Source organism: Saimiri boliviensis, chromosome 6 (genome assembly GCF_048565385.1).
Source record: "Saimiri boliviensis isolate mSaiBol1 chromosome 6, mSaiBol1.pri, whole genome shotgun sequence".
Lineage (NCBI taxonomy): Eukaryota > Metazoa > Chordata > Mammalia > Primates > Cebidae > Saimiri > Saimiri boliviensis.
The window spans coordinates 95,091,649-95,116,925 of NC_133454.1; the positions used below are offsets into that span (position 1 = coordinate 95,091,649).

The 25,277-nt window shown below is 36.2% G+C and overlaps 1 protein-coding gene across 3 annotated transcripts in view; it reads left to right on the forward strand.

The window, feature by feature from the left end:
- Positions 1–25,277, forward strand: part of ANO3 (anoctamin 3) — a 434,237-nt gene that overhangs the window by 373,946 nt on the left and 35,014 nt on the right. For all 3 annotated transcript variants that reach the window (XM_039471298.2, XM_074401252.1, XM_003919928.4), the window contains 3 exons: positions 10,513–10,595; positions 11,007–11,147; positions 11,678–11,842. In XM_039471298.2, the coding sequence (XP_039327232.1) occupies positions 10,513–10,595; positions 11,007–11,147; positions 11,678–11,842 (389 nt within the window). The remainder of the gene's footprint in view (positions 1–10,512; positions 10,596–11,006; positions 11,148–11,677; positions 11,843–25,277) is intronic.

The following is a 25,277-nucleotide window of genomic DNA, read 5'->3' on the forward strand; positions in this document are numbered from 1 at the left end:
ATTGAAGATATGTGGTTAACTAAGCTGACAGTTCATACAAGCTCTTAAGCTACAGAAGAGGAAATCTATTTTGTGCTGAATCCTAGGAGAAAGCAACAAATTAGATATGCTAGGATTTTCCAATTATCGGTCTCACATTTTGGTTTTTTTGTTTGTTTGTTTAGAAAGCAAAAGAATGCATTAAGTCACTTTGATCTTTTTCCCTAAAAAAGATCCAATTAAAGTTGTTATGAATCCCCTCTTTTGAATATAAATGCTTTAAACTAGTAACACTGAGGAGTAAGAGAAACCTGGGGCAGAGTCGAGTTCACTTTTAAGCAGTATTATTACCAGTAAAAGAGCAATAGAAAAGTTTCTTACACGTGAAGCTGTTATGGAGATGTAATGAGTCAACATGTGGAGAACATGTAACAACATGGCTGGCACATACGTTTTTGATGCATTATAGCCATTCATGAGAAGGAATATACAATTCTGGAAGCTCCTTTTAAGAAAAAGAATAGGAAAATACCAATACAATGAGATGCAAAAGTAATAAAAATGGAAAAATCACAAATTTATACGTTTTTTAAAACTCCAAAATAATATACACTGAAAGCAAAATCCAGAAAATTAAAAATATTTTAATCAACTAACCGCTCAGCACATCTCCGTAATGCTTTTTGAGCTATATTTGTCTGCAAATTTAGAGATTTTAAATTATCTCTTTATATGATGTTTAACAATATTTCATAAAGAGAATATAAGAGTAATTAAGTCTTTTCTCTTTCTCTAGCATGGTTAATTCATGTTTTAATTATTGATAGTTTCAAAGTTTCTTTCAGCTTCATAATTTGTTATTGGCAATAGTATGTATATTTTTAAGATTGTTGTGAATTTGACAAAATCTCAAGTGTCTTTCATAGGTTAGTTAAAATTTTTACAATTTCCCATAGTTTTTGGCTCTATGTATTCAGATTATATTTCTTTTCCATTATCTCTGTTGCATACCGCAGAACATATGCAAATCAACATACCACTCCTGAATAGAGAGCTGTCTTTAGCAGAGCCAAAAGAAGGCTCTAATAAACTGTTGTTTCAGCTGGGCCTTCTTTGAAGAAAGCTTCAAGTCTTCTGATGAAAACAGTGCTTGGAGTTCCTTTTTCCTCTATATTCAGACATATTTAACTTCATATTTAACTACTCTATATCTACAAATTCAGACATAGTGGTTTTATAAAAGAAAAAAATATTTTCAGACAATTAAGCTATAAGCATGGATCACAATTTTATGAGTTTTACCATAAAGGAAAAGTCCTGTAACAGACCAATGCAAAGATCTGTATCTTGGTAGGAAGGTTTACAAGAAAAAAAAAAAAAGATTGGTTAGTAAATATTTTTAGCCATAGAAAGAAAAGCATATCAAGTCACAGGCCTTTGAACTGCTGATTGATGGGCCACTGGAAGGATGAGCAGCTCACCTCCCAGAAGTTCCTTGTCTCATTTAGCTGTATCAGAAACTTGCTTAAACCTTTTATCTGTGAAGCTAATTTCTTCCTAGAAAGTGGTTACAGAGGCTGGGTGCAGTGGCTCATTCCTGTAATCCCAGCACTTAGGGAGGCCGAGGCAGGCGGATTACCTGAGGTCAGGAGTTCAAGACCAGCCTGACCAACATGGAGAAACCTCGTCTCTAAAAAAAAAAAAAATTAAAATTAAAAAAAAAAAGAAAAAAGTGGTTACCGATTATATAGCTAAGAAAGTTATATTTCAAATTATGTTTGAAATAAGTAATGGAAGAAATTCAGCATTTGGACCTAGATTTGAATTCCAGCAAATAACTTCCCCATGTAACTTAAACTTTAAGAATCTTGGTTTGTTTATATAATGAATGAAATTAATAATGCTTACTTAATCTGAGTTGTTGTGAAGATGATGTGACTTAATGTAAAAACATCTAGCACAAGCTTGAGGATTTTATAAGTGCTTAATAAATGCTAGTTCTCTTCTTTGGAAATACGGTACAATTCCTTTTCTTTTTTTGTGTGCTCACTATAATGATGAACATACATTATGCCTCAAAAAAATGTATGGGATTAAATTATTGACTCTAGAGGCAGCTTTGTAGTCTTAAATACAAAAGGAGAAGGCCGAGCACAGTGGCTCACACTTGTATTCCCAGCACTTTGGGATGCCGAGGCAGGTGGATCACCCGAGGTTAGGAGTTTGAGACCAACCTGGCCTATCTTTACTAAAAATACAAAAATTAGCTGTGCATGGTGGTGCATTGCCTATAATCCCAGGTACTTGGGAGGCTGAGGCAGGAGAATACCTTGAAGCCAGGAGGTAGAAAGAAGGTGCAGTGAGCCAAGGTTGTGCCATTGCACTCCAGCCTGGAAGACAGAGCAGCACTCCATCTCAAAAAAAGAAAGAAAGAAAGAAGGGAGGAAGGAAGGAAGGAAGGAAGGAAGGAAGGAAGGAAGGAAGGAAGGAAGGAAGGAAAGAGAGAGAGAGAGAAAGAAAGAGAAAGAAAGAAAGAAAGAAAGAAAGAAAGAAAAAGAAAAGAGACAGTATATCATTTCCTAGGAACAAAAGATGGAAAGCATTATGTGGAAACTGACTGGTTATGACTGAATTTTTATAAAAATGAAACAATTGAAATATAAATAATTTACAACACCTCCATTTTTCCTGGAAGAAAATTATCTACATGCAAGGGAAACCAAGACAAAGTTCTTGGTATGTATAACAACTAGAGTGTTAAAAAAAATTGGTTATTACAATTCATCATGGCCTTCCAGTGGATTAAGCATAGTTACTTACAAATTGTCTCTCACTTAATTTGTACAATACTCTTATGAATACAATTTTATTATTCTCATTTTAAGTAGTAACAACAGAATTTTATCATCATTTAGCAATTTGTCCAAGGACAGACAATTAGAAATATATGCACCTTTGAAACTCAGAATATCCCTACTCTAACCCATGCTCTTTATTCAGTACCACACTGTTGTTCCTGTATGTTCCGAGAAGCATTATTACTTAATAAAAAAGTTCATTTTCATTGCATTTATTATAAAGGTGAAGTCAGTAATTTATTTTACAGTGGTAAAGTACAGTGCCAAGTACAATTTAACTGCGGTACTATATCCAGTTTCAGAGAAATGCTTACAGGTTGAAATGACAAATACTGAATAATGTTTAGGGCTGTAGTACTGGCCAGTTAGAATAGACAAAGAACTTAGTTCTGGAGCAGTTTTCTGGAATCACAAGTTGTTCCAGGGACTAACTATACAGGTATCGATGGTCCTACTGAAAGTTTCCTGGGAAAGATAGGGTAGCCAGTAAGGAGATGGAAGTCTTTAGGGAGCTTAGTTGCAGGTTCAGTTTTGGTTTTTCCTTTGTAAATTAACAACTAGTATGGCCATACTGAATATCAGCAAGGCGTCAGTCCCAAATATCCTGCTCAGGAAAAATGCCTTGGATATATACCAAAATGCTCATAGTAACTGTTTATTCATGGTGGGATTGTTAGTGACTTTTGTTTTCTTCTTTATACTTTTAATTAATTCTTTCAACATATATTAATTAAAGACCAACTATATGACACATACTCCTCTATCTCTATATTTCAGAAATAAATAAGACAGTGTTTATTCCTGTTATCTTTGCTGATGTTACATTTTTAGTTAGAAAATGTTCAACTGGAAAGAATATCAAATCATTGAATGGTAAGATGAGAAAAAGGCTTGAGAAAAATTAGTATTGTGCTTTGAAAGATTATATTGCATTTATGAAAAATACATGGCTAAAAGCTAACAAGTTTGTCAAGTGTGGACATCTCCAGTATTTAAGCAATTAAACAGAGTATCCATTTCAGTCTGAATAAATGCTACTGAAATGTCTATTTAATATACAAATGCCAATACAATATTGAGTGACAAGAAGACTTAGCTTTAGAGGGACTCTACTTCCAAGTTAAGAGTCTACTCTGGTCAAGATTGAGTGAGAGTTCTAATTGTAATTTAATACACATGATGATGCTTTATATAGCTTCTTATTTCTTCATGAAATTTGCAACAGAGGGGAATATGTCAAGTTTGATTTCAGAAACGGGTAAAGATTTGCAATGCTTAGGCTTCAAATGCTGGAATTACCATCTTCTTTCTCATTTAATGTTTTTAGAGAGAGAAATGAAGGAAAGGGAAATCTGAGGTAAAATTAGAGAGAGTTTCCATGCCTTGGACAGAGGAAATTTAATGAGACACGCAGGTTTTGACTAAGCAGTTCCAGACATTGTGCTATGTCAAATACAGGTCAGTCCAAATGTTCAAAATCTGCCTCTTCATACATATTTATAGGCTCTTCATATCAATTAATCTACTTTGTGCTCATGTGGAGAACTCCATAGAACTCCATGCATTACATTTCTGTAAGATGATAACCAAAAAGACTGAGTAATTTTCTCCAGGCATGGAGATGTAAAATGTCCCATATTCGTGGCTCTTTTGCCAAATAAAGAACCTGTTTAGCAAGGTTTCTATTTCTACCTCATTTATAGTACTGTTGCAATAATGCCTTGGGAAGGCACATTATGCTTAAGGATGATACTGAAAATAAACCTGGGGAATGGAGGAGTCTTTAGTAGTACTTGGGTACTGTCCAAACTGGCAGTCTGAGTTGTTGCTCTGATAAACTGTTGTTTCAGCTGGTCCTTCTTTTGAGACGGCTTCAAGTCTTTAACTGTTCTGATGAAAACAATGCTTGGAGTTCCTTTTTCCTCCATATTCAGACATATTTAACTTCATTTGTGTTTGAATTGACCCCTTTCCCTGCCCCTTTCTTTCTTTTTTCCTTTTGTTTATTATTTTTTGTGTGTGTGAGATGGAGTTTCACTCTTGTTACCCAGGCTGGAGTGCAGTGGCGTGATCTCGGCTCACTGCAACCTCTGACTCTTGGGTTCAAGCAATTCTCCTGCCTCAGCCTCCAGAGTAGCTGGGATCACAGGCATGCGCCACCACACCTGCTAATTTTTTGTATTTTTAGTAGAGGCAGGATTTCTCCATGTTGGTCAGGCTGATCTCAAACTCCCGACCTTAGGTGATCTGCCCGCCTCGGTCTCGCAAAGTGCTGGGATTACAGGCATGAGCCACCGCACCCAGCCCCCTGCCTTTTTCTAATCAACTACATTAGAAGTATAGTACAGTGGTTTTTAACAATTGTTAATCAATAATTATTTTTTCAACTAGAATTGATCTTGATTGTCCAATATATAAATCAGATACAGAAGGGGCTTCCCTGATGAGATTCTGTCCTTCTTCCTATATCACTAATGAGATACTTGAAGCGTACTTTGAAAACCTGGAATAATGGAAAGATGACAAGATCAGGAATTATATTATGACTGGATTCTATTCAATAATTCAGTTCAATTTGATGAACATTTATTGAGCATTTTCAGCACACCAAAATGGTTAAGAAAAAAAAAAACACTAAAAAGGTTGAGAAAAAAAAGATACTCAAGAAACTTGTCAAGTGTAGTAAAAATCGTGTATAAAAACGAGTGTAGTAAGTGATAATAAAGTGCTGTAGATGCTTTGGAAAGTTTCTAAACAAGGTCAGTGATATAGTTCAACCACTCTAGGTCTTATTTTCTTTAAATTTAAAATAAATAATTTGGAACAAACCACATTAACTATCTAACCTCCCTTACATTTGTGACTCTGATTCTGATACTCTGCTATGCACTGTAAACTGAGGAAATGGAGGTTTAAGAACTAAGTGTAGCCTGTGCATCTTTGAAATTTTTTTCAGTTGAGAAGAGAGTCTTATAGTTTTCAGAGAGGCAGGTGTGAAAAGTAAATCTAATGTGTAGTTGCTGAGGAACAGAGTTATGCTTTATTATCTTCAGCTTTTCTGGAATATCCCTTCCACCTCCATGAGTCATGTTAAACCTGGCTTTCCCCTGTTAACAAAATGTCCTTCTCCTATGGAGGCCTCTGATGCTCTGACTCCATACCCAAACCAGTTTTACAGGACCAAAGAAAGGAGTTGATAAACTCTCTAGAGTGGTTAAAAAGAACATAGGAAGCACACATTTAAAATGTGTATTATGAACAAAGTCAAAGCGCTCCCTAATCCACTTCCCACAGACAATGAGTGTTAATGCTTTGATATATATTTTTTGGGACATTATGTATATATCTAGGTTTTTCAGTCTGCCTATCTATATATGCATCTTTATATATAAATGTCTTTTCTACATCTATATCTGATTTGATATTTCATTCTTTATAAATGTAATGACTTTTGTTTTATGCACTTTCATTTTTAAGTATCTTTATTTTAACATTTAACAAGTTTAATACACTTGCTCCGCTCCTCACCATCCTTCCATTGAATCTTTGTTTTGAGCCATTGTTCCTTTGCTCTTGCATATCAGATTTCTGTGCTTTGAACCCCATGCTATTTCATTTCTGCTATTTTTCCTATATCCTTATCTTCCTATCTCCAGGACACTTCTTTATTGTTGATACTCACAGCTTGTTCTCAGATTTTCATTCCCATCTATCAGAACCTATTTTCATGTCTGTACAGTAACATCCAGGGAAGCACTGAATGGTAGATAGAGTATGAATATTGGAGTTAGGAAGACTTAGGTTCCTATCATCCATGTGGCTTCAGCAAGTCACTTAATGTCTCAATACTCCAGATTTCTCATATGTTAAACTTAAGGTTAATAGTAATAGCCATTTAATGGCACATTTCATATATACCTTGCACATGGAGTTGCCGTTCAGATTTTTGTTAACTTTTAAGAAAATGGGTATTCCAGATATTAGAAGTAATATATCCAAAGAGATTATTAAAATGCTTTATAAATAGTTGGAAGTCAAAACAAAATGACAGCTGTTATTTCTGCTGGCTTGACCTTATGGTTTTTGTACTGAGTTTCTACCACCTCAGTAACCATGACTTTGACTGCTCTTCTGCCTCTTTCATCAGCATAACTGCTTATTTTCTAGGCTAGTGTTCAACCATGGCTGCACATTGGAAGTTTTCGGGAGCTTTAAATGTACTGATGCTGGGGTATTGTCCCTGAAGATTTTGACTTAATTAGTCTAAATGGTAGCTTGAGCATTGAAATTTTTTTGAAGCTCTAAAATGTTCAGCTATATAAATCCCCCTGATTCAGTTTGTCAGTTCTTCCAACCTCACAGTTCTCACCCCTGATCTTATCTGGGCCTGCCATTAATGCTCCTGCATTCTTTTAATCTGCTGCTTGCTTCAGAGACCACCTGATCCAGCCAGGATCCTGCATGCCAAACTTTTCACCAGCAATGATAGTAAAATGGATGATAAGATACTTTATTCAAAGAAGGAATAAAGTATCCTTTATGCTTTATAGAGTTTTTTACAGATTTCTGTTTCCTCTTGAAATCCCCATGTACAATACTCAATCTTGATTAAGACGCCAGCTCAAACCCTTTCTCACCATCTTTCCCTCTGCTATCAAGGATCAGATTAAATTGATATAACTCTTCTGAGAGAACAGTTCCTGAATTGAGACCCTAACAATTTTTGCCTTTCATCTCATATTTCCATCATTTGGAACCCACTGTTTATGCCAGAGTAGACAAAATGTGAGCCAGTGGGTCAAAACTGGTTGATAACTTAGGGCAGTGTAGGGCTTTATTTTATCATATGTTATTGAAATTTGGGTGTGTCTAGATGAACCAAGAACTGTTTTGTTTAGAGTTGGCCCCAACCTTTCCTTCTATGTTTATACTAAGCCACATGTATTTACGTACCTGAGAGAACCTTGGGATCACCTATGCTGCGTGCTTCTGCTTCTGTTTGCTTCGATCATGGCATAAATAGAAGCCCTTTCTCCTTTCCAAGGTTGGTTAATGCAACTGTTCTAGAGAACTGTGCAGACATTATTATTGCTCAGCCTGCTCTTCAAATCCAAGCTGGTTTTCTGTGATCATAATTTAGGTTTGCAACTACCCTTGAACGACTATGGAATGAGATATGGTCATCCCATCTCCCCACTTTCTCTTCAGCTCCCCCACCGCAAGATCAGGTCCTACCATTGCTAAGCATAAGACTTAAAAGTGTTGGAGCCAGGCACGGTGGCTCACGCCTGCAATTCTAGCACTTTGGGAGGGCAAGGTGGGCGGATTGCATGAACTCAGCACTTCAAGACCGGACTGTGCAACATGGTGAAAACCCATCTCTACTAAAATACAAAAAATCAGCTGGGCATGCTGGTGTACACCTATAGCCTCAGCTGCTGAGGAGGCTGAGGCGGGAGAATCACTTGAACCCAGGAGACAGAAGTTGAAGTGAGCCAGGATTATGCCACTGCACTCTAGCCTCGGTGACAAAATGAAACTGTCTCAAAAAAAAAAAAAAAAAAAAAAAAAGATAACAAAGGTTGGGAAAGCAAAGAGCATTTTCATAAGAAACAAGTCATATAATCTTTAAATTTTTTTAGGTATAGTTTGCATAAGAGTGAAATCCACAGATTCTAAGAATAGTATGGTCACTTTTGAAAAATACATGAACTTGTATAACTACTATCTCCCTGTTAAAATACAGATTTCAATGCCTCATATAGTTCCTTGAGCCTCTTGACAATCATATCCATCCCCAGAAGCAAACACTGTTGTAACTTTCAAAGTTATTATTAATTATGTTTTTACTAATAAGTTTAGTAAGGATTAGCAAATACCAATTTATTTCATTAGTGTTTTGCATACACATCAATTATTCTTTATACTTTTTCTAATTAACAATTTTTAAAAGTGAGAATATCAATTACCTGAAAGTTTAAATAAATAAACCATGAATAAAATGCATATATCTTAAGCTGAGCATGGATTTTTATCAAAGGTTAACTCAATATTAAAATTTAAAGTGAATTGAATTTAAATTGAATCTTTCTGAGAAAGATTCAATATGTTCTCTGTAATGCTATTACCTTCAAGCTAAAATCACACCAAATTTAAGATTACCTTTATTTTTTATATTTTGTGACCAATGTTTCTTGTTCAAGTATATGCTGGAAATAGAAATTAAGAAGAAAGCATGAGACACATTTAAACTTTAAGCCTTGATGGAGACCAGTGATAATTAGAATTTAATTGAGCATTCTAAATGTCATGCACTATATTAAAAACCTTAAGCCTCAGGCTAGAACCCACTGTATGTTTTACTTGCTTACTTAATATTTTACTTTTTTTTTCCAGTTTTCCTTTTCTTTGTATCTCTTCTTCTATTTACTTCCTCTATATCCCACTTTCCTCATAAATCCTAAATCTCCCACTTGGTAACAGTGATTCTGGTCTTCTACTTGAAAGCAGATCCAGTGCTTGAAGATTCTAATTTGTCTTGCTGACAATAATTTTTGGCTGTCTTAGTTCTTTTAGTCAGTCATACTCTTTTAAAACTGCTGAAAATCAGTAAAGAGTAATTACTTATGGTAGTTTTGGGGATAAAAAACAAAACCAAACACCAACCAACCAACAAACAAAAACCAGCCTGAGGAATGCACTAGCCAGGCACTGTGGGTGGAGAGAAACTAGCAAGAGTTTTGGTCCTGGCTCTGTCAGTCACTGTCTGTGTCATGGCCAACGGACATCTTTGTTTCCAAAACCCACATAATGAAAACACCTGCCATACCTCTTTGTTAATGTTATGAAAGTGACAATGAATTTAAAACATACCTGAAAGAGGGCTTTGTAAATGTCAAAGAAGGTAAGAAAATATAATTATGAACATTGTACTTTTTTCTAACCAATACTGGTGCTGACTTCTAGTTATAAAGAAAAAAGGAGAACAAAACCTTAGTACCAAAAATTTTTTAAACATATATGTGAGTTCTTAGTTATGTCCACGAAGTCTTGAATGGTATAGGACAGAGCTCACCTAGCAAAAAATAAAACAGCAGTCATTCTCTTAGCTGTTTACACAGAAAAACTGACAGTTCAGGAATGTCTTTACTTTTTCCACTGAGTCCTTTTCAGTCCATGTAGAGTCCACCCAGAATATGAATTCGAGAATTTCTTCTCTGGTCTTTCTTTTCTTCTCCTTCGCCATGGGAGTTTGTTCTTTTATTCTCTCTCCCACACTGCCTCTCTGTAATTTCTGGATGAGTAGCATCTGATCTTTATTGTGATTCTTGGAGAAGGCTTTATTTGAGTCTTTAGATAATTTTGAATAAGCATGTGCAGGTCAAAAGGGACAATATTTATCCCAGTAATATTGACTGCATCATTTTGATGAGCTGTGCTGACAAAAGGTCTCTCCTTCTTGGTTCCAGTAAAAGAAAGCACACCCCTTTAGCAGTGTACACTAATAGTGATGTATAAACACAGGAAGAAGAGAACCAGGGAAAAATAAAATTTAATTTTATTACTTTAATAATAATTTAATTAATTTTAATTATGAGATCAGATATATCAACATAAAGAAGGAAAGCAATATGATATGATTTGGGTAAAGAACTATCATCATTGTATTTTATAGCCACAGTCTTCCTGGAGTTTTGGAAGAGGAGAAGGAGTATACTGACATATACTTGGGACCTTATTGAATGGGAAGAAGAGGAGGTAAGATGTTAGGATACTAGGAGATAGGGAACCTGGGGTATTACAGGATATGAAAAATTATCTACTGCTCTGGCATTCAGATGGAAGCAATTAACCACCATTAGAGTTTCCCTTGATGTTTCCTACTAACAAGATTTGTTATTTTATGAAGATAATAGAGATCAGTGAAGTATGTATTTTTCACACCATTTCTGTGATGCTTTTTCAATTACATTAGTGGAAAATATGTTAATTACAAAACTGAGTAGGATTTATTTAGAAAGTAATTTCATGTTATTTTTAGAAGGTTGCTTGACTGTGAATACTTAATACAAAAGTAGGCCAAATTTAGGAGTATTGTATCAACTCTTGGGGGTATTTTTTTTAAAGTTTATGCCTTTGATGTTTCGATAACTTTAGTATCTCTCATAGGAAACACTTCGTCCCCAGTTTGAAGCCAAATATTACAAGATGGAGATCGTAAACCCCATCACAGGAAAACCTGAGCCGCATCAACCTTCCTCAGACAAAGTCACTCGTCTTCTTGTTTCTGTCTCAGGAATATTCTTCATGGTAAAGTATAGCCATCGATATCAAAATATTTGGAGATTCCAAATTTAGAAGTAAGTTCTATGACACCAGCTCATTTTGTGACCTTGAGACTGTCAGAAACCATATTCTTTCCAACACCTTGGTAATACATACCATTAAACAAACACAGAAATCACAACAGGTTATGGAGATTTTACAAAGGGAGTTTGTGCACCTTTTTAAAGAAAATACTCTTTGGGAGAAACAGAGATCATCTAAGATAAAATGGATATTATATGAGTTGATCTGATGGGTTAGATATCTTTTGTTAAAACGGAAGACATTGGGCAGAATTTGCATGTTAGTGTGATCACTTTGTTATACTAAAACAACAAATTTTGTCCTACTTATTTTGATATAACTTCCTTAAAGTAGAAAATTAGATATAGGTATCTTTTCTTGGAAAGATAAATACCTTCAGTTCTTGGGGACAGTAGATCTGATCTGTGGGTTTGCTTTTGATTTGTTAACAATGTAAAATACAGATTTTCTTCTTATCTCCCATATTGTAGATTTCTTTGGTAATCACTGCAGTGTTTGGAGTAGTGGTGTACCGCCTGGTTGTCATGGAACAGTTTGCATCATTCAAATGGAATTTCATCAAACAATACTGGCAGTTTGCAACATCTGCTGCTGCTGTCTGTATCAATTTCATAATCATTATGTTGCTGAATCTCGTAAGTGTCTATAATGTTATTCTTCAGTGGATTAAAAAAAAGGGTGCATAGAGGAGAGTTCTATGTTTCCTTTATATTTGAAATGTATTTACAGGGCAGCCAAAATAAAACCAAGCCACATTTCTGTCAATGACTACTCAGTTTAACAGAAAAGATTTCATCTTTGTGGTTTAGAAGATAGATTTTTGAAATTAAAATAAATACTAATTGTATTATCTTCCCTGAATTTTGAGCTTATAATCTGATTAGTGATAGCTTCTATTCATTTAATGTCTAGTGTGTACTAGAGATGGTGCTATGCATTTCTCAAACACAGAATTGTTTGGGCTTTAAAATCATTCTAATAAACTCTATTGTATAGGAAAACTTGTTGGAAAGATGTGGGAAAATCTTTTTGAAAGTGAAGTATTGTTATCTACTAGTCTTCATGTGAAATGAAAACAGTGAGGCAGTTACTCCACTTTTCTTTCTCTGGAACTAACATTTCTCTCTCTTCTCTCTCCTTGTCCCTCCTCTCCTCTCCTCTCCTCTCCTCTCCTCAACTCCCCTCCCTTCTCTCCCCTCCCCTCCCCTCCCCTCCCCTCTCCTCTGTCTCCCTTCCTCCCTCCCTCCCTTCCTTCCTCTTCCTCCTTCCCTTGCTTTCTTTCTACCTTTCTTCCTTTCTCTCCTTTTCCCATTGTTTCTCTTTCCATACCCACTCTGTTCTATCAGGAAGATAACTGTTTTTGCTTAACATACCATTTTGTCATTGCCTGGCATGCTGTAGAATTGCTATGCCTTTATTATCTTCTTTGACTTTCTATATGACCATGTTCCTCAGTTTCAATTGCTTATTTAACTTAAATCATTCAGTATTTTTATGTGCCAATTATGGGACAATGCACCTTTTTGTTTCAACATCATGTGCATTTGATGACTTGTGGACCAAATGTCCATTGTTAACAAGACAACAGTATGCATAGACCTACCCCTTCACCAAGATCTATCAGTGGGAACCAATTTCCTCTGAAAATAGAAGACACCTATTGGCATGTTAAAGATACTATCTTTAATTCTTCCAACAGCTCCACAAAGTCAATGTATTCTTAATCATGTAAATAAAGAAACAGATTCAAAGAGCTTAAATAACTTGCATATAGTAAGTAGTAATGTTAGTATATTTACATCATGAGATAATTTATGTGATATGACTGAGCAATATATAAGTAATAAGGTTGGTATTATAGATAGATATTATGAATTTGATTCCAAATGTGACTGATACCAGTGTTACCCATTTAGCCGGGAGGGATTTGAGGTGATTTGCTATTTCACTTTAAAATAATAATCAGAGAAGATCTTAAGAGAAAAGTGAGTAGTCACTGTTATAAATAAGTACAAATTATTATTAGGACAGTAGTTAATGTCTTCTACTGGAGTCTACTTTGCTCAGGTCCAGTTTAATTTGTAGAAAGAGAATATTGTTTACATTCTCTCTAAACGAGCCATAAAATAATTTATGCTCTTGACTCATAGTTTAAACACTGAAAAAATACAGTGTTAGAAATAGGAAACCCTATAATATAGGTTGTGTACTGCACAAGCACCACATTGAAGGAAGAGCCATTCTCAGCACAGACACCGTAGATTTTTATATTTTTTATTGTTATTTTCTGGTATATAGTAAAAGATCTTGTTTGTAACAAAATCAGTACAAACTATGACAGCTTTTCAGTAGACAGAGGTTATTGCAATTGGCCCTATTATGTGGGAAAAGATAGCTAAGTGGTTGTGTTTATTTCTAGGTCACACAAGCAGTTGGCCAATTTGATCTTAAATTGAATCATTTCTTACTGTAAGTAGGTTGGTTGACAAAAAAACTAATAGTAACTGGTCATAGTTCTGCTATCCAGGATGTCTAATGGGGAAAAAGATTTGGAGAATTCAATGAAGAATGCACAATAGTTGAAGCACAAAGGGCCCTGAGTAAGGTGAGGAAAAAGTCATCAATTGCATGTGAAATGGAATGGTAAGTTTTATGATAGTGGATCAGAAGACTTGCACAGAAGAAGAGAGAGTACTTACTCTGATCAGCCAAGTAAGAACAGAAAGGAGATTACTGTTTGAAGAAATTCAACTCACAAATGGACAGAAGTGCAGAAATGCATGTTCTTTACCCTAAGGAAATAATGAGAAGTGTCTGTGAAGCATATATCTTATGAATGAATTTAAAAAATAATATTAGAAAAGCAAGTCAGTGTCTAGCTTTGGAGGCATGAGTGGCATGTAATAAGTATGGGTATGAGGTTACTTTTTTGTCCACTGTGGGCAGTAGGAGTCATACTTGAAAGTATTTGATAGATAAATAGCCACAGATCATCTTATCAGATACATTTATAGATGTAAAGGAGATTAAAATGTTAGAAGAGGGATCAGGCATGGTGCCTCATAACTGCAATCCCAACACTTTGGGAGGTCGAGGCAGGATTGCTTGAGCCCACCAGTTTGAGACCAGCCTGGGCAGCATAGTGAGATCTCACTGCTGCAAAAGTGTTCTTTTTTTTTTTTTTGTGCCGGGTGTGGTGGTGTACACCTATAGTCCCAACGACTCAGGAGGCTGAGGTGGGACGATCAGTTGAGACCAGAGGTCAAGGCTGCAGTAAGCTGTGATAACCCCACTGCATTCCAGCCTGTATGACAACACGAGACCAAGTCTCAAAAAAAAACCACCAACAACAAGTAGAAGATATTACTATGTAATAAAACACTAGAACTCATTTCTTCTATCTAATTATAATTTTGTACCCATTGATCAACTTCTCCCCATCCTCCCCTCCTCAACCTATGTAATTACTGTGCTGGTAAGTTTGAATACTCTCAAGGAAATGTAAGCCTTTCTGGGGAAAAGATAAATAGTCCCAACTGCTTAAAATAAAAGTAGATATTCTAAGTAGATTGTCAATCATGAAAGAAATTGAAAAAAAATTACAAAACTAATAATGCAGTCTTATCAAAGCACAGTATCATATTTTTTTAATTTTAAATAAAAAGATAATTACCTATTGTGCAAATTAATCCAGCACTTAGATAAAGAAATAATGCTTACTGGGCAATCATAAACCTGATTTTAAAAATATATCTGGCAAAAATAGTATCAAAACTCAAACTAAAGGGTATTTACACTTATATATATAATAATAGCAAGTATACATCAAAATATTTTCTAGAGTTATCTCTTGAAGAATATAGGTAATTTTTAATTTCTTTACATATTGTCTAATATTTATTACATATTTTGAATTTTCTAGATTTACTACAATAAACTTACATTCTATTTAAATCTATTAAAGGACTTTTTAAAAATTAATTTCCAATATTCTATTTTAAAGGATTCATCAATAATACCATCCAAGATTCATATAGGATTATTAGTGTAGTATTATTTAGAGTAGTAGACATTATAAAAGAGACCTTCTTAAATAACCAAAAATAAAAGAATGTTAATTCAAATTCTATATAAGGCAGTATTGTATAAACCAGTAAAATGCTATTTTAATATTATTTAAAAATTTGACATATAGTTAAATAAGGATATAAAAGTTTAGTTGATTCCATTTTTCTAGAATACACACATGCACACACAGGCTCCTGGATTCTGAAAGTGTAAGAAATTACAATCAAACACTATTAACAATATTGGTCCCTCAGTAGTAAGGAAAAATGTGACACACCCTTTTGATTTAGTATGACCTTTTGTTTATATGGATTTGTATTTGTTCATCTATTATATTTATTTTAATTCACATATTAGAATCATACCAGGTTTAGGCGTATAATTGGATGTTTTGAACATATGTATGTTGTATAATGATCAACTCAGGGTATTTAGTATGACTGTCACCTCTTGCATCTATCATTTCTTTGTGTTGGTCATCCAAGCCTCTTTTCTAGCTATTTTTAATGTAAAATACTTAAGTGTTAAACATTGTCACCCTACTGTGCAATGGAACACTAGAACTTATTTCTTCTAATTATAATTTTGTACCCATTGATCAGCCTCTCCCCATCCTCCCCTCCCCACCCCAGTCTCTGATAACACTTGCTCTATGATATCAACTCATTTATTGATTTTAAGAAATCCTCTCCCCATTGCTAGCTTTTGTCAGGTTTGTTGAAGATCAGATGGTTGTGGATGTGGATGTTATTTCTGAGGTCTCTGTACTGTTCCATAGATCTATATGTCTGTTTTGATACTAGTAGCATGCTCTTTTCGTTACTGTAGCCTTGTGGTATAGTTTGAAGTCAGGTAGCATGATGCCTCTAGCTTTGTTCTTTTTGCTTAGGTTTATCTTGGCTATACAGTTTCTTCTTTGGTTCCATATGAAACTTAAAGTAGTTTTTCCCAATTCTGTGAAGAATGTCAATGGTAGTTTGATGGGAATAGCATTTAATCTATAAATTACTTTGGGCAGTATGACCATTTCCACCATATTGATTCTTCCTATCCATGAAAATGGAGTGTTTTTCCATTTAATTGTGTCATCTCATTTTCCTTGAGTAGTGATTGGTAGTTCTCCTTGAAGAGGTCTTTCACATCCTTTGTTATCTGTATTCCTAGGAAGTTTGTCCTCTTTGTAGCAATTGTGAATGGGAGTTCATACGTGATTTGGCTCTCTGCTTGTCTATTGATGGTATATAGGAATGATTGTGATTTTTGCACACTGATTTTGTACCCTAAGACTTTGCTAAAGTCACTTATCAGCTGAAGGAGTTTTGGAACTGAGACAATGCGGTTTTCTAAATAGAGAATCATATCATCTGCAAGCACAGACAATTTGACTTCCTCTCTTCCTATCCGAATACCCTTTGTTTCTGTCTCTTGCCTGATTGCCCTGGCCAGAACTTCCAATACTATGTTGAATAGTAGTGGTAAAAGAGGGTATCCTGTCTTGTATTGATTTTCAAAGGGAATGCTTCCAGCTTTTGCCCATTCAATATGATTTAGTTTGTGAGTTTGTCATAAATAGCTCTTACTATTTTGAGATGTGTTTCATCAGTACCTGGTTTATTATGAGCTTTTAACATGAAGTGTTGAATTTTATCCGAGGCCTTTTCTGCATGTATTGAGATAATCATGTGGTTTTTGTCATTGATTCTGTGTATGTGATGGATTACATTTATTGATCTGCATATATAGAACCAGCCTTGTATCCCAGGGATTAAGCCGACTTGATGTGGATAAGTTTTTTGATGTCTTGCTGGATTTGGTTTGCCAGTATTTTATTGAGGAATTTTGCATCAGTGGCATTTAGTGGGCATCTAGTGCTATAAATTTCCCTATCATCACTGCTTTAGCTGTGCCTTAGAGATTCTGATACATAGTCTCTCTGATGTGGGCATTTAGTGCTATAAATTTCCCTATCATCACTGCTTTAGCTGTGCCTTAGAGATTCTGATACATAGTCTCTCTGTTCTCATTGATTTGAAAGAACTTCTTGATTTCCACCTTAATTTCATTAATTAGTCAGGAGTCATTTAGAAGCAGGTTGTTCATCTCATTGATCTGTTTATACTGACAGTGGGATGTTAAAGTCTTCTACTATTATTGTGTGGGAGTTTAAGTTTCTTTGTAGGTCTTCAAAAACTTTCATGAATCTGTGTGCTTCTGTATTGTGTGCATATATATTTAGGATATTTAGCTCTTCTTTTTGCATTGATCCCTTTACCATTATGTAATGCCCTTCTTTGTCTTTTTTGATATTTGTTGGTTTAAAGTCTGTTTTATTGGAGACTAGGATTGCAACCCCTACCTTTTTATTTTTTTATTTTTTATTTTTTTGCTTTCCATTTGCATGGTAAATTTTCCTTCATCCCTTTATTTTGACCCTATATGTGTCTTTGCCCATGAGATAGATCTCCTGAATACAGCATACTGATGGGTCTTGTCTCTATCCAATATGCCAGTCTGTGTCTTTTAATGGGGGCACTTGGCCCATTTATATTTAAGGTCAATATTGTTATGTGTGAGTTTGATTCTGTCATCATGTTGGTATCTGGTTATTTTGCACAGTAGTTGATGAAGTTTCTTCATGGTGTCATTGGTCTTTATATTTTGGTGTGTCTTTGCAGTACCAGTTTTCCTTTCCATATTTAGTGTTTCCTTCAGGAGCTCTTGCAAGGCAGGCCTGGTAGTGATAAAAGTCCTCAACAGTTTCTTGTCTGGAAAGGATTTTATTTCTCCTTCACTTACAAAGCTCAGTTTGGCTGGATATGAAATTCTGAGTTCAAAATTCTTTTTTTTACAAATGTCGAGTATTGGCCCCATTCCCTTCTGGCTTGTAGTGTTTCAGCTGAGAGGTCCATTGATATTCTGATGGGCTTCCTTTTGTAGGTGACCCAGCCTTTCTCTCTGACTTCCCTTAACATTTTTTCCCTTCATTTCGACCTTGGAGAATCTGATGACTGCGTGTCTTGGGGCTGATCTGCTCGTAGAGTATCTTTGGTGTTCTCTGTATTTCCTGAATTTGAATGTTGGCTGTCTTGCTAGGTTGAGGAATTTCTCCAGGATAATATGCTGAAGTGTGTTTTTCAGTTTGTTTCCCTTCTTTCTGTTGCCTGGTACTCCAATCAATCATAGATTCAGTCTTTTTATGAAGTTCCATATTTCTTGTATGCTTTGTTCATTCCTTTTCATTCTTTTTTTTTTTTTTTCTATTCTTGTCTGAATGTCTTATTTCAGCAAGGTGGTCTTCAGACTCTGATATCCTTTCTTCCTCTTGGTCGATTCAACTCTTAATACTTGTGTGTGCTTCATGAAGTTCTCATGCTGTGTTTTTCAGCTCCATCAGGTGTTATGTTCCTCTCTACATTGGTTATTATAGTTAGCAATTCCTCTAACCTTTTTTAAATATTCTTAGCTTCTTTGCATTGGGTTAGAACATGCTCCTTTAGTGCATCATAATTTTTATTACCCATCTTCTGAAACCTACTTCTGTCAATTTGTTCTTATCCTTTGTCCAGTTCTGTGCCCTTGCTAGAGAGGCATTGTGATCATCTGGAGGAGAAGAGGCACTCTGGCCTTTTAGGTTTTCAGCATTTCTCATTGATTCTTTCCCATCTTCATGAATTTGTCTAGGTTTGATTTTTCAGGCTACTGACACTTGAATGGGGTTTTTGTGGGGACTTTTTGTTGTTGTTGATGTTGTTCTTGCTTTCTGTTAGTTTTTCTTTCAATGGTCAGGTCTCTCTTCCATGGGGAAGCTACAGTTTACTGTGGGTTCCCGTCAGGCCTTATTTATTTGGTTCACTCCCACACCTGTAAATGTCACTCAAGGAGGCTAGAGAACAGAAAAGATGGGTGCCTGCTCATTCCTCTGAGATCTCTGACCTCGAGGAGCACCAATCTGATGCCAGTAGGATTTCTCCTGCATAGGGTGTCTGACATACCCTGTTGGAGCATCTCACACTGTTGGGTGGCAAGGGGTACAGGACCCATATCATGAAGCACTTTTTACTGTCCATTGTTAGAAGGTATGTGATTTGCTGGGGGAAACCCAGTCTTCTGGGCTGCCTGGATTTCTCAGAAATAGCTGGAGGAAAGGCTAAGTCTGCTGGTTTGCAGAAACTGCAGCCACCGCTGCCCCTAGGGGCTCTGGCCTAGGTAGATCAGAGTTCTGTCCCTGATCCCCTGGCAAGAGTTATTGGAGTTCCTGAAGAGAGGCCCCATTCAGTGGGGAGGGATGGGGTCAGGATAAGGCCTGAAGAAGTACTATGGCTGCAGTCTGCCACAGCAGACTGTGTGTTGGGCTGTGGGGGACACCTCTTGTGACCAAGCCGTTCAGCAGGGGAAAAGTACAGCCTGGAGCTATAGAGATGGCTGCTGTTCATCTCCTGCCCAGGGAGCTTAACATGTTAGGCAGCTGTCAGTCCCAGTGTTGGCTGCCATCCCTCCCTCAGGGAGATCAAAGGGCTTAGACAGCAGCCGTGCTGCTGGTTGCCCCTCCCCTCAGGAACTCAGCAGGCTTAAGCAGATTCTAGCTGAGAAGCTGTTGAGAATCTGTGCAGACCCACGGTTGGAACCCTAGTCCCTGGGGGCATGGTTTCACAAGTGGGATCTTCCAATCCGTGGGTTGCACAGTTCCTTGGAAAAAGTACCCTTTCCTACGCTGGCTAGCACACTGACTCACTGCCTCCCTTGGCTGGGGGGTGGAGGCTCCCCTGCCTTGTGTGGCTCTCAGGTGGGTCACCACATCACAGTGCTGTTCCTTCCACTCCATGGATCATGCCAATAGCCTAGTCAATTCTGATGAGAGATCCTGGATACCTTAGTTGCTGATGCAGGATTCACGTGCTATTATGGTTCTTTTGGAGGGGAGCCTGTGATCCCTGCTGCTTCTAGTCAGCCATCTTGGCCCTGCCCCCCACCACATTTTCTTTATCTATTCATCCATTGATGGACATGTGTTGATTCCATATCTTTACTATTATAAATGGTACTACAATAAACATGGGAATACAGATATGTCTTCAACATAATGATTTCATTTCTTTAGATATATACCCCAGTAGTGAAACTGATGGATCATATGGTAGTTCTGTTTTGAATTTTCTGACAAATCTTCATAGAATTTTCCACAGTGGCTGTACTAATTTACAATTCTGCCAACAGTGTATAAGTATTCCCTTTTCTTTGTATCCTAGTCAACATTAATTTACTTTGTATTTTTTATTGTAGCCATTCCAACTGGAATGAGGTATCATCTTATTTGATTTTTATTTTTCTGATGACTAAAGAGGCTGAGCATTTTTTTATATACCTATTGACCATTTCAATATCCTTTTTTTTTTTTTAGAAATGTCTATTAAAGTATTTTCTTAATTTTCTAATCAGGTTATTTGTTTGTTTGCTGTTATTTAAGTCCCTATGTATTGTGCATATAAACCCCTGGTCAGATGCATAGTTGCAAATATTTCCTCCCGTTTTGTAGGCTGTTTATGCTGTTGTTTTCTTTGTTGTGTAAAAGCTTTTTAATTTGATGTAGTCTCATTTATCTACTTTTGGTTTTGTTTCCTATGCTTTTGCAGTCTTTTTAAAAAACATCCTTGCCCAGCCTAATGTCATACAGCATTTCCCCTGCATTGTCTTCTAGTAGATTCATAGTTTTAGGTTTTACCTATGAATCTTTAATTGCAATTGAGTTGATTTTTGTATGTAATGAGATACAGAGGTTTTCTTTTGTGGGGGCTGGTGGGGGGAGGAATATAGGTATTCAAATTTCCCAGCATTATTAATTAAAAAGATTGCCTTTTCTCCAATGTGCATTCTTGACACCTTTGCGGAAAATCAGTTGGCTGTGGGTGTATGAATTTATTTCTGGGTTATCTATTCTGTTCCACTGGTCTATTTGTTTTTATGCCATTATAATGCAGTTTTGATTACCATAGCTTTGTTGTAGCCTTTTAAATTAAGTAGTGTAGTACCTCCATGCTTTTTTACTTTGGCTATCCAGGGTTGTTTTTGGTTCAGTATAAATTTTGGGATTGTTTTATCTATTTCTGTGAAGAATGTAGTTGGTCTTTTGATAGAAATTACATAAATCTGTATTATGCTTTGGTTAGTGTGAACATTTTAACAATGTTAATTCTTCTAATCTAACATGCACCACCATGTCCAGCTAATATTTTTTTGTGTTTTATGTTGGCATGGATTACAGGCATGAGCCATCGTACCCAGAAAAGAATAGTATTTTCTATTCAAATCACCTGGAGTACTTACGAAAAATTACAGATTTGTTTATTTATATTTTTTTTTTGTTTTTTTTTTTTTTAGACGGAGTCTGGCTCCGTCCCTCAGGCTGGAGTAGATAGGCACTCTCAGCTCACAGCAACCTCTGCCCTCCTTGTTCACGCAATTCTCGTGTCTCAGCCTCCTAAGTATCTGGGCGTGCATCACCAAAGCCAGCTAATTTTTGCATTTTTAGTAGAGATGGGGATTTCACCATGTTGGCCAGGCTGGTCTAAAACGCCTGACCTCAAGAGATCCATTCGCCTCGGCCTTCCAAAGTGCTGGGATTACAGGCGTGAGCCACTGCACCTGGCGGAAAAACTACAGATTCTTGAGTCCTGTTCAGAATCTCTTTTGTTGGGCTAAGAAATATACATTTAAAACAAATTCAGAAATACTCTGGTAATTCTGATCCAGCCAGCCCCTCAAATAGCATTAGAAAATCATTAATTTAAGAGATCTAAGGTAATTTTGATGCACAACCAAGATCAGAAGTCACATCCTTCAAAATTAAATTACGAATAGTTCAATTTAATAATAATTAAAATGTCAATATATTATTTTTAACATCCCTTTATCAGGCATATAGCTAAACAGCTACAAGGATAGAATATGAAATGGAGAATTGCTCTTTCCTAAGCCCACCACTTTTCTTCTGTATTTTGCTACTCTCAGAAAGTGATATGCTACTTGAAGGTGCCTTTTGTAGCATGCTACTATTATATCAGGAGATGTTCCTAAAAATATTTTAATGAGAATTAAATATGCAAAATTATTCCCAAAATGTATATTCTTATTGCTTGATAATCCAACTTTAACTAATTTTGTCATGTTACAGCAGCATGACAGCTGCCTGGCCTCATGATTAAAGGGTAACTTTTAAGAAATACATAGAAACATTAGAAAAGAAGTACTCCTAGACTTTGAGAAATCTGGAATTAGGCTAATTAAATCATTTCAGCATGGTGAAATTATTTTAACAAAAGTTAAAATGTTATTAAAATTTTATAAAGATTAAATTAAATTTTATTAAAATTAAACTAAAATTAAAATTTAAATTAATTCTTATTAAAAGTATTTTTGATGAAGGAATGGACGCCTTTTGGCTTTCCTCCTCTTGTTTTAAAATCTATGTACTATTCACAGAGCACACTATAATTAAAAAAGAAAAAAATTCTAACTCCATTTGGCTAATGTAAGTACTCCATGTAGGTTCTGGACTTTTCTCCACTGATGATCCATTTCCGTCTCTAGAGTGCAGAGCATACATTCCTATACTTCTTTCATCGGCCTGATCACTGAAGGCCTCAAACCACACCTAACTTTCCTTAATACCTGGATACCACTGGTTACCAATGACAATGCAAATAGGCTATTATGGAATAGAATGGATCGAAGGGTTGAACCAAGAAAAGAGATAATGTCAAATGACTCAACTCATCACAGGACTGGATTTTTAATAAATGTATTTGTTCAACTTGTTCATGTCTATGTTCATAGTTTCTAGAAATTCAGACAAGCAGATGACTGGAAAGGGGCAGGCTCTTTTCAATTTTGCAAAAGATTGGAGTTCATTTTCACAGTGAAGGCTGAATTGTGGAGCTCTGATTAAAAGAGCAAAAGTTCTAAAACCCATGTAGAACTGCCCAGTATGGCCTCACACAATATCCATGTCCTTTTCCTGTCTTTGCTGTTCTTTTTTTCCCCAAACTGGTTTTTGCATAACACCCCAAGCAAAGCATTACTGGGAAGATGATGTCTTAGCTAAGAATGAATTTTCAAATCCTTACCATGGCCCACTGTGCACTGAAAAAAGTGTTTACCTCTGAGCTCTCTATGACTCATCTCTTACTTCTTCACTGTCTTATTGCTGCCACTCTTTTCTCTCTAACTTCCTTGCCCTTCGTGAAATACATGAAGTCCATGCCATCTCAGGGCACTGGAATTCCTGTTTCTGTGTCTCAAAGGTACTTATCTGAGATTTCAGCTTGGTTCCCTCCCTCATTTCATGTGCTTCTCTGCCTCAGATGGTACCCTCTTGAAGAAGCTTTCCTGACCACTCTATGAAATAATACTCTGTGTCTACCAAAGTCCTCTGTCTGCTCAGCCTTCTTTGTTTTTCCTCTTAGCACTTTTCACCTCCTGACCAATTACATATTTATTTGCCATTTATCTCTACTCACTGAGGTTTAAGTTCCATGAAAGTAGAGACTGTGTCTTTTTGATTCAGTTTTGGATTCTAAAACACTAACTGATACACTAGAAATTTATAATGAATGTATTAACCTAATTAATGTATATGAATAAGAGAATTTCACCTTACTAAATGCATTAATGAGTGATTTTTTAAAGTACAGGTTCTCCAACATGTTATCGTATATGTGTATGTGTGTGTGTATCAGGTAGGGCCTGGAATAGTTATCCCTGCACCGCTTTATCCTCTTCCCCCACAAGCCCATACTCATTCCACTTTACACAATCACACACACACACACACACACACAGCTTTATGTACTGCCAAAGTGATTACTGCTATATACCATACAGTTGGATATATATTAAATAATTATTTATTTTTGTAGTTTATAGTTTGAGATTTAATAATTCACTCTGCTTGAATTGATTTTGTAGCTCATCAGTAATGTTGCCAGTCAGCCACAGCATTTGGGCCTTGGATGATTCAGGTTTTCAAATACACCAGAAAGTCTTCCAACAGTATTATGGCATCTTTTGTGATGTATGGCTTTCCTCCCAATGTCATTGTAACCCCCTAGTGCATCAGTTGCAGATATTTCCATCCTAAGCTTGCAGAGTAGCTCAATGTGCTAGATATTAACACAAAAATTTGAAATGGGGCTGGGCGTGGTGACTCATGTCTGTAATCTTGGCATTCTGGGAGGCTGGAGTGGGTGAATCACTTGAGTCCAGGAATTCAAGACCAGCTTGTGCAATATGCCCAAATGCCCTCAAAAACAAACAAACAAAAATGAGCCAGGCATGGTGGTATGCGCCTGTGGTTACAGCTACTTGGGAAGCTGAGGTGGGAGGATCACCTCAGCCCAGAAAGTTGAGGATGCAGTGAGTTGTGATCATGCCATTGCACTGCAGCCTGGGTGTTAGAGTGAGACCTTGTCTGGAAAATAAATAGTTTAAAATGGAATAGTTTATCTGACAAGGCACTATATAGATGGTGCAAGACAGGTGTGGCAGTCAATCCTGACTTTGCTACTTGCTTAGTAGTGTTGTTTCACTACTAAGATGCCTGACATTCTACGCCTTAGTTTCCTCTTCTGTAAACTGGAGATCATTATACCTACTTAACAAAATTGTTGTTAAGGAATAATAATATATGTCAAGCACTGTTTGGCACAAGCCAAATGAAAATTATTTAACTAGAACTGACATTTAAGTCCCACAAAGGGCCTCAACTCAGTGCAAGAGGCACACTGGGTGCTCAAGTACTATTGTTTGGATGATTGAGTCTATCTTATTTTACTCCTTGGAGATACTGCTCTGATTATTTCACTTAATAAATAGGATGTGAAGAAAGAACCTATTATAGTAGGAATAACTTGGTGTTCATGATTCACAGTAATCTTATCCAAAAATTTGAAAATTATAGTTTATGTGTAGCTAAAACAAAAACAGAGACAAAAATAACCTGTACTAGGA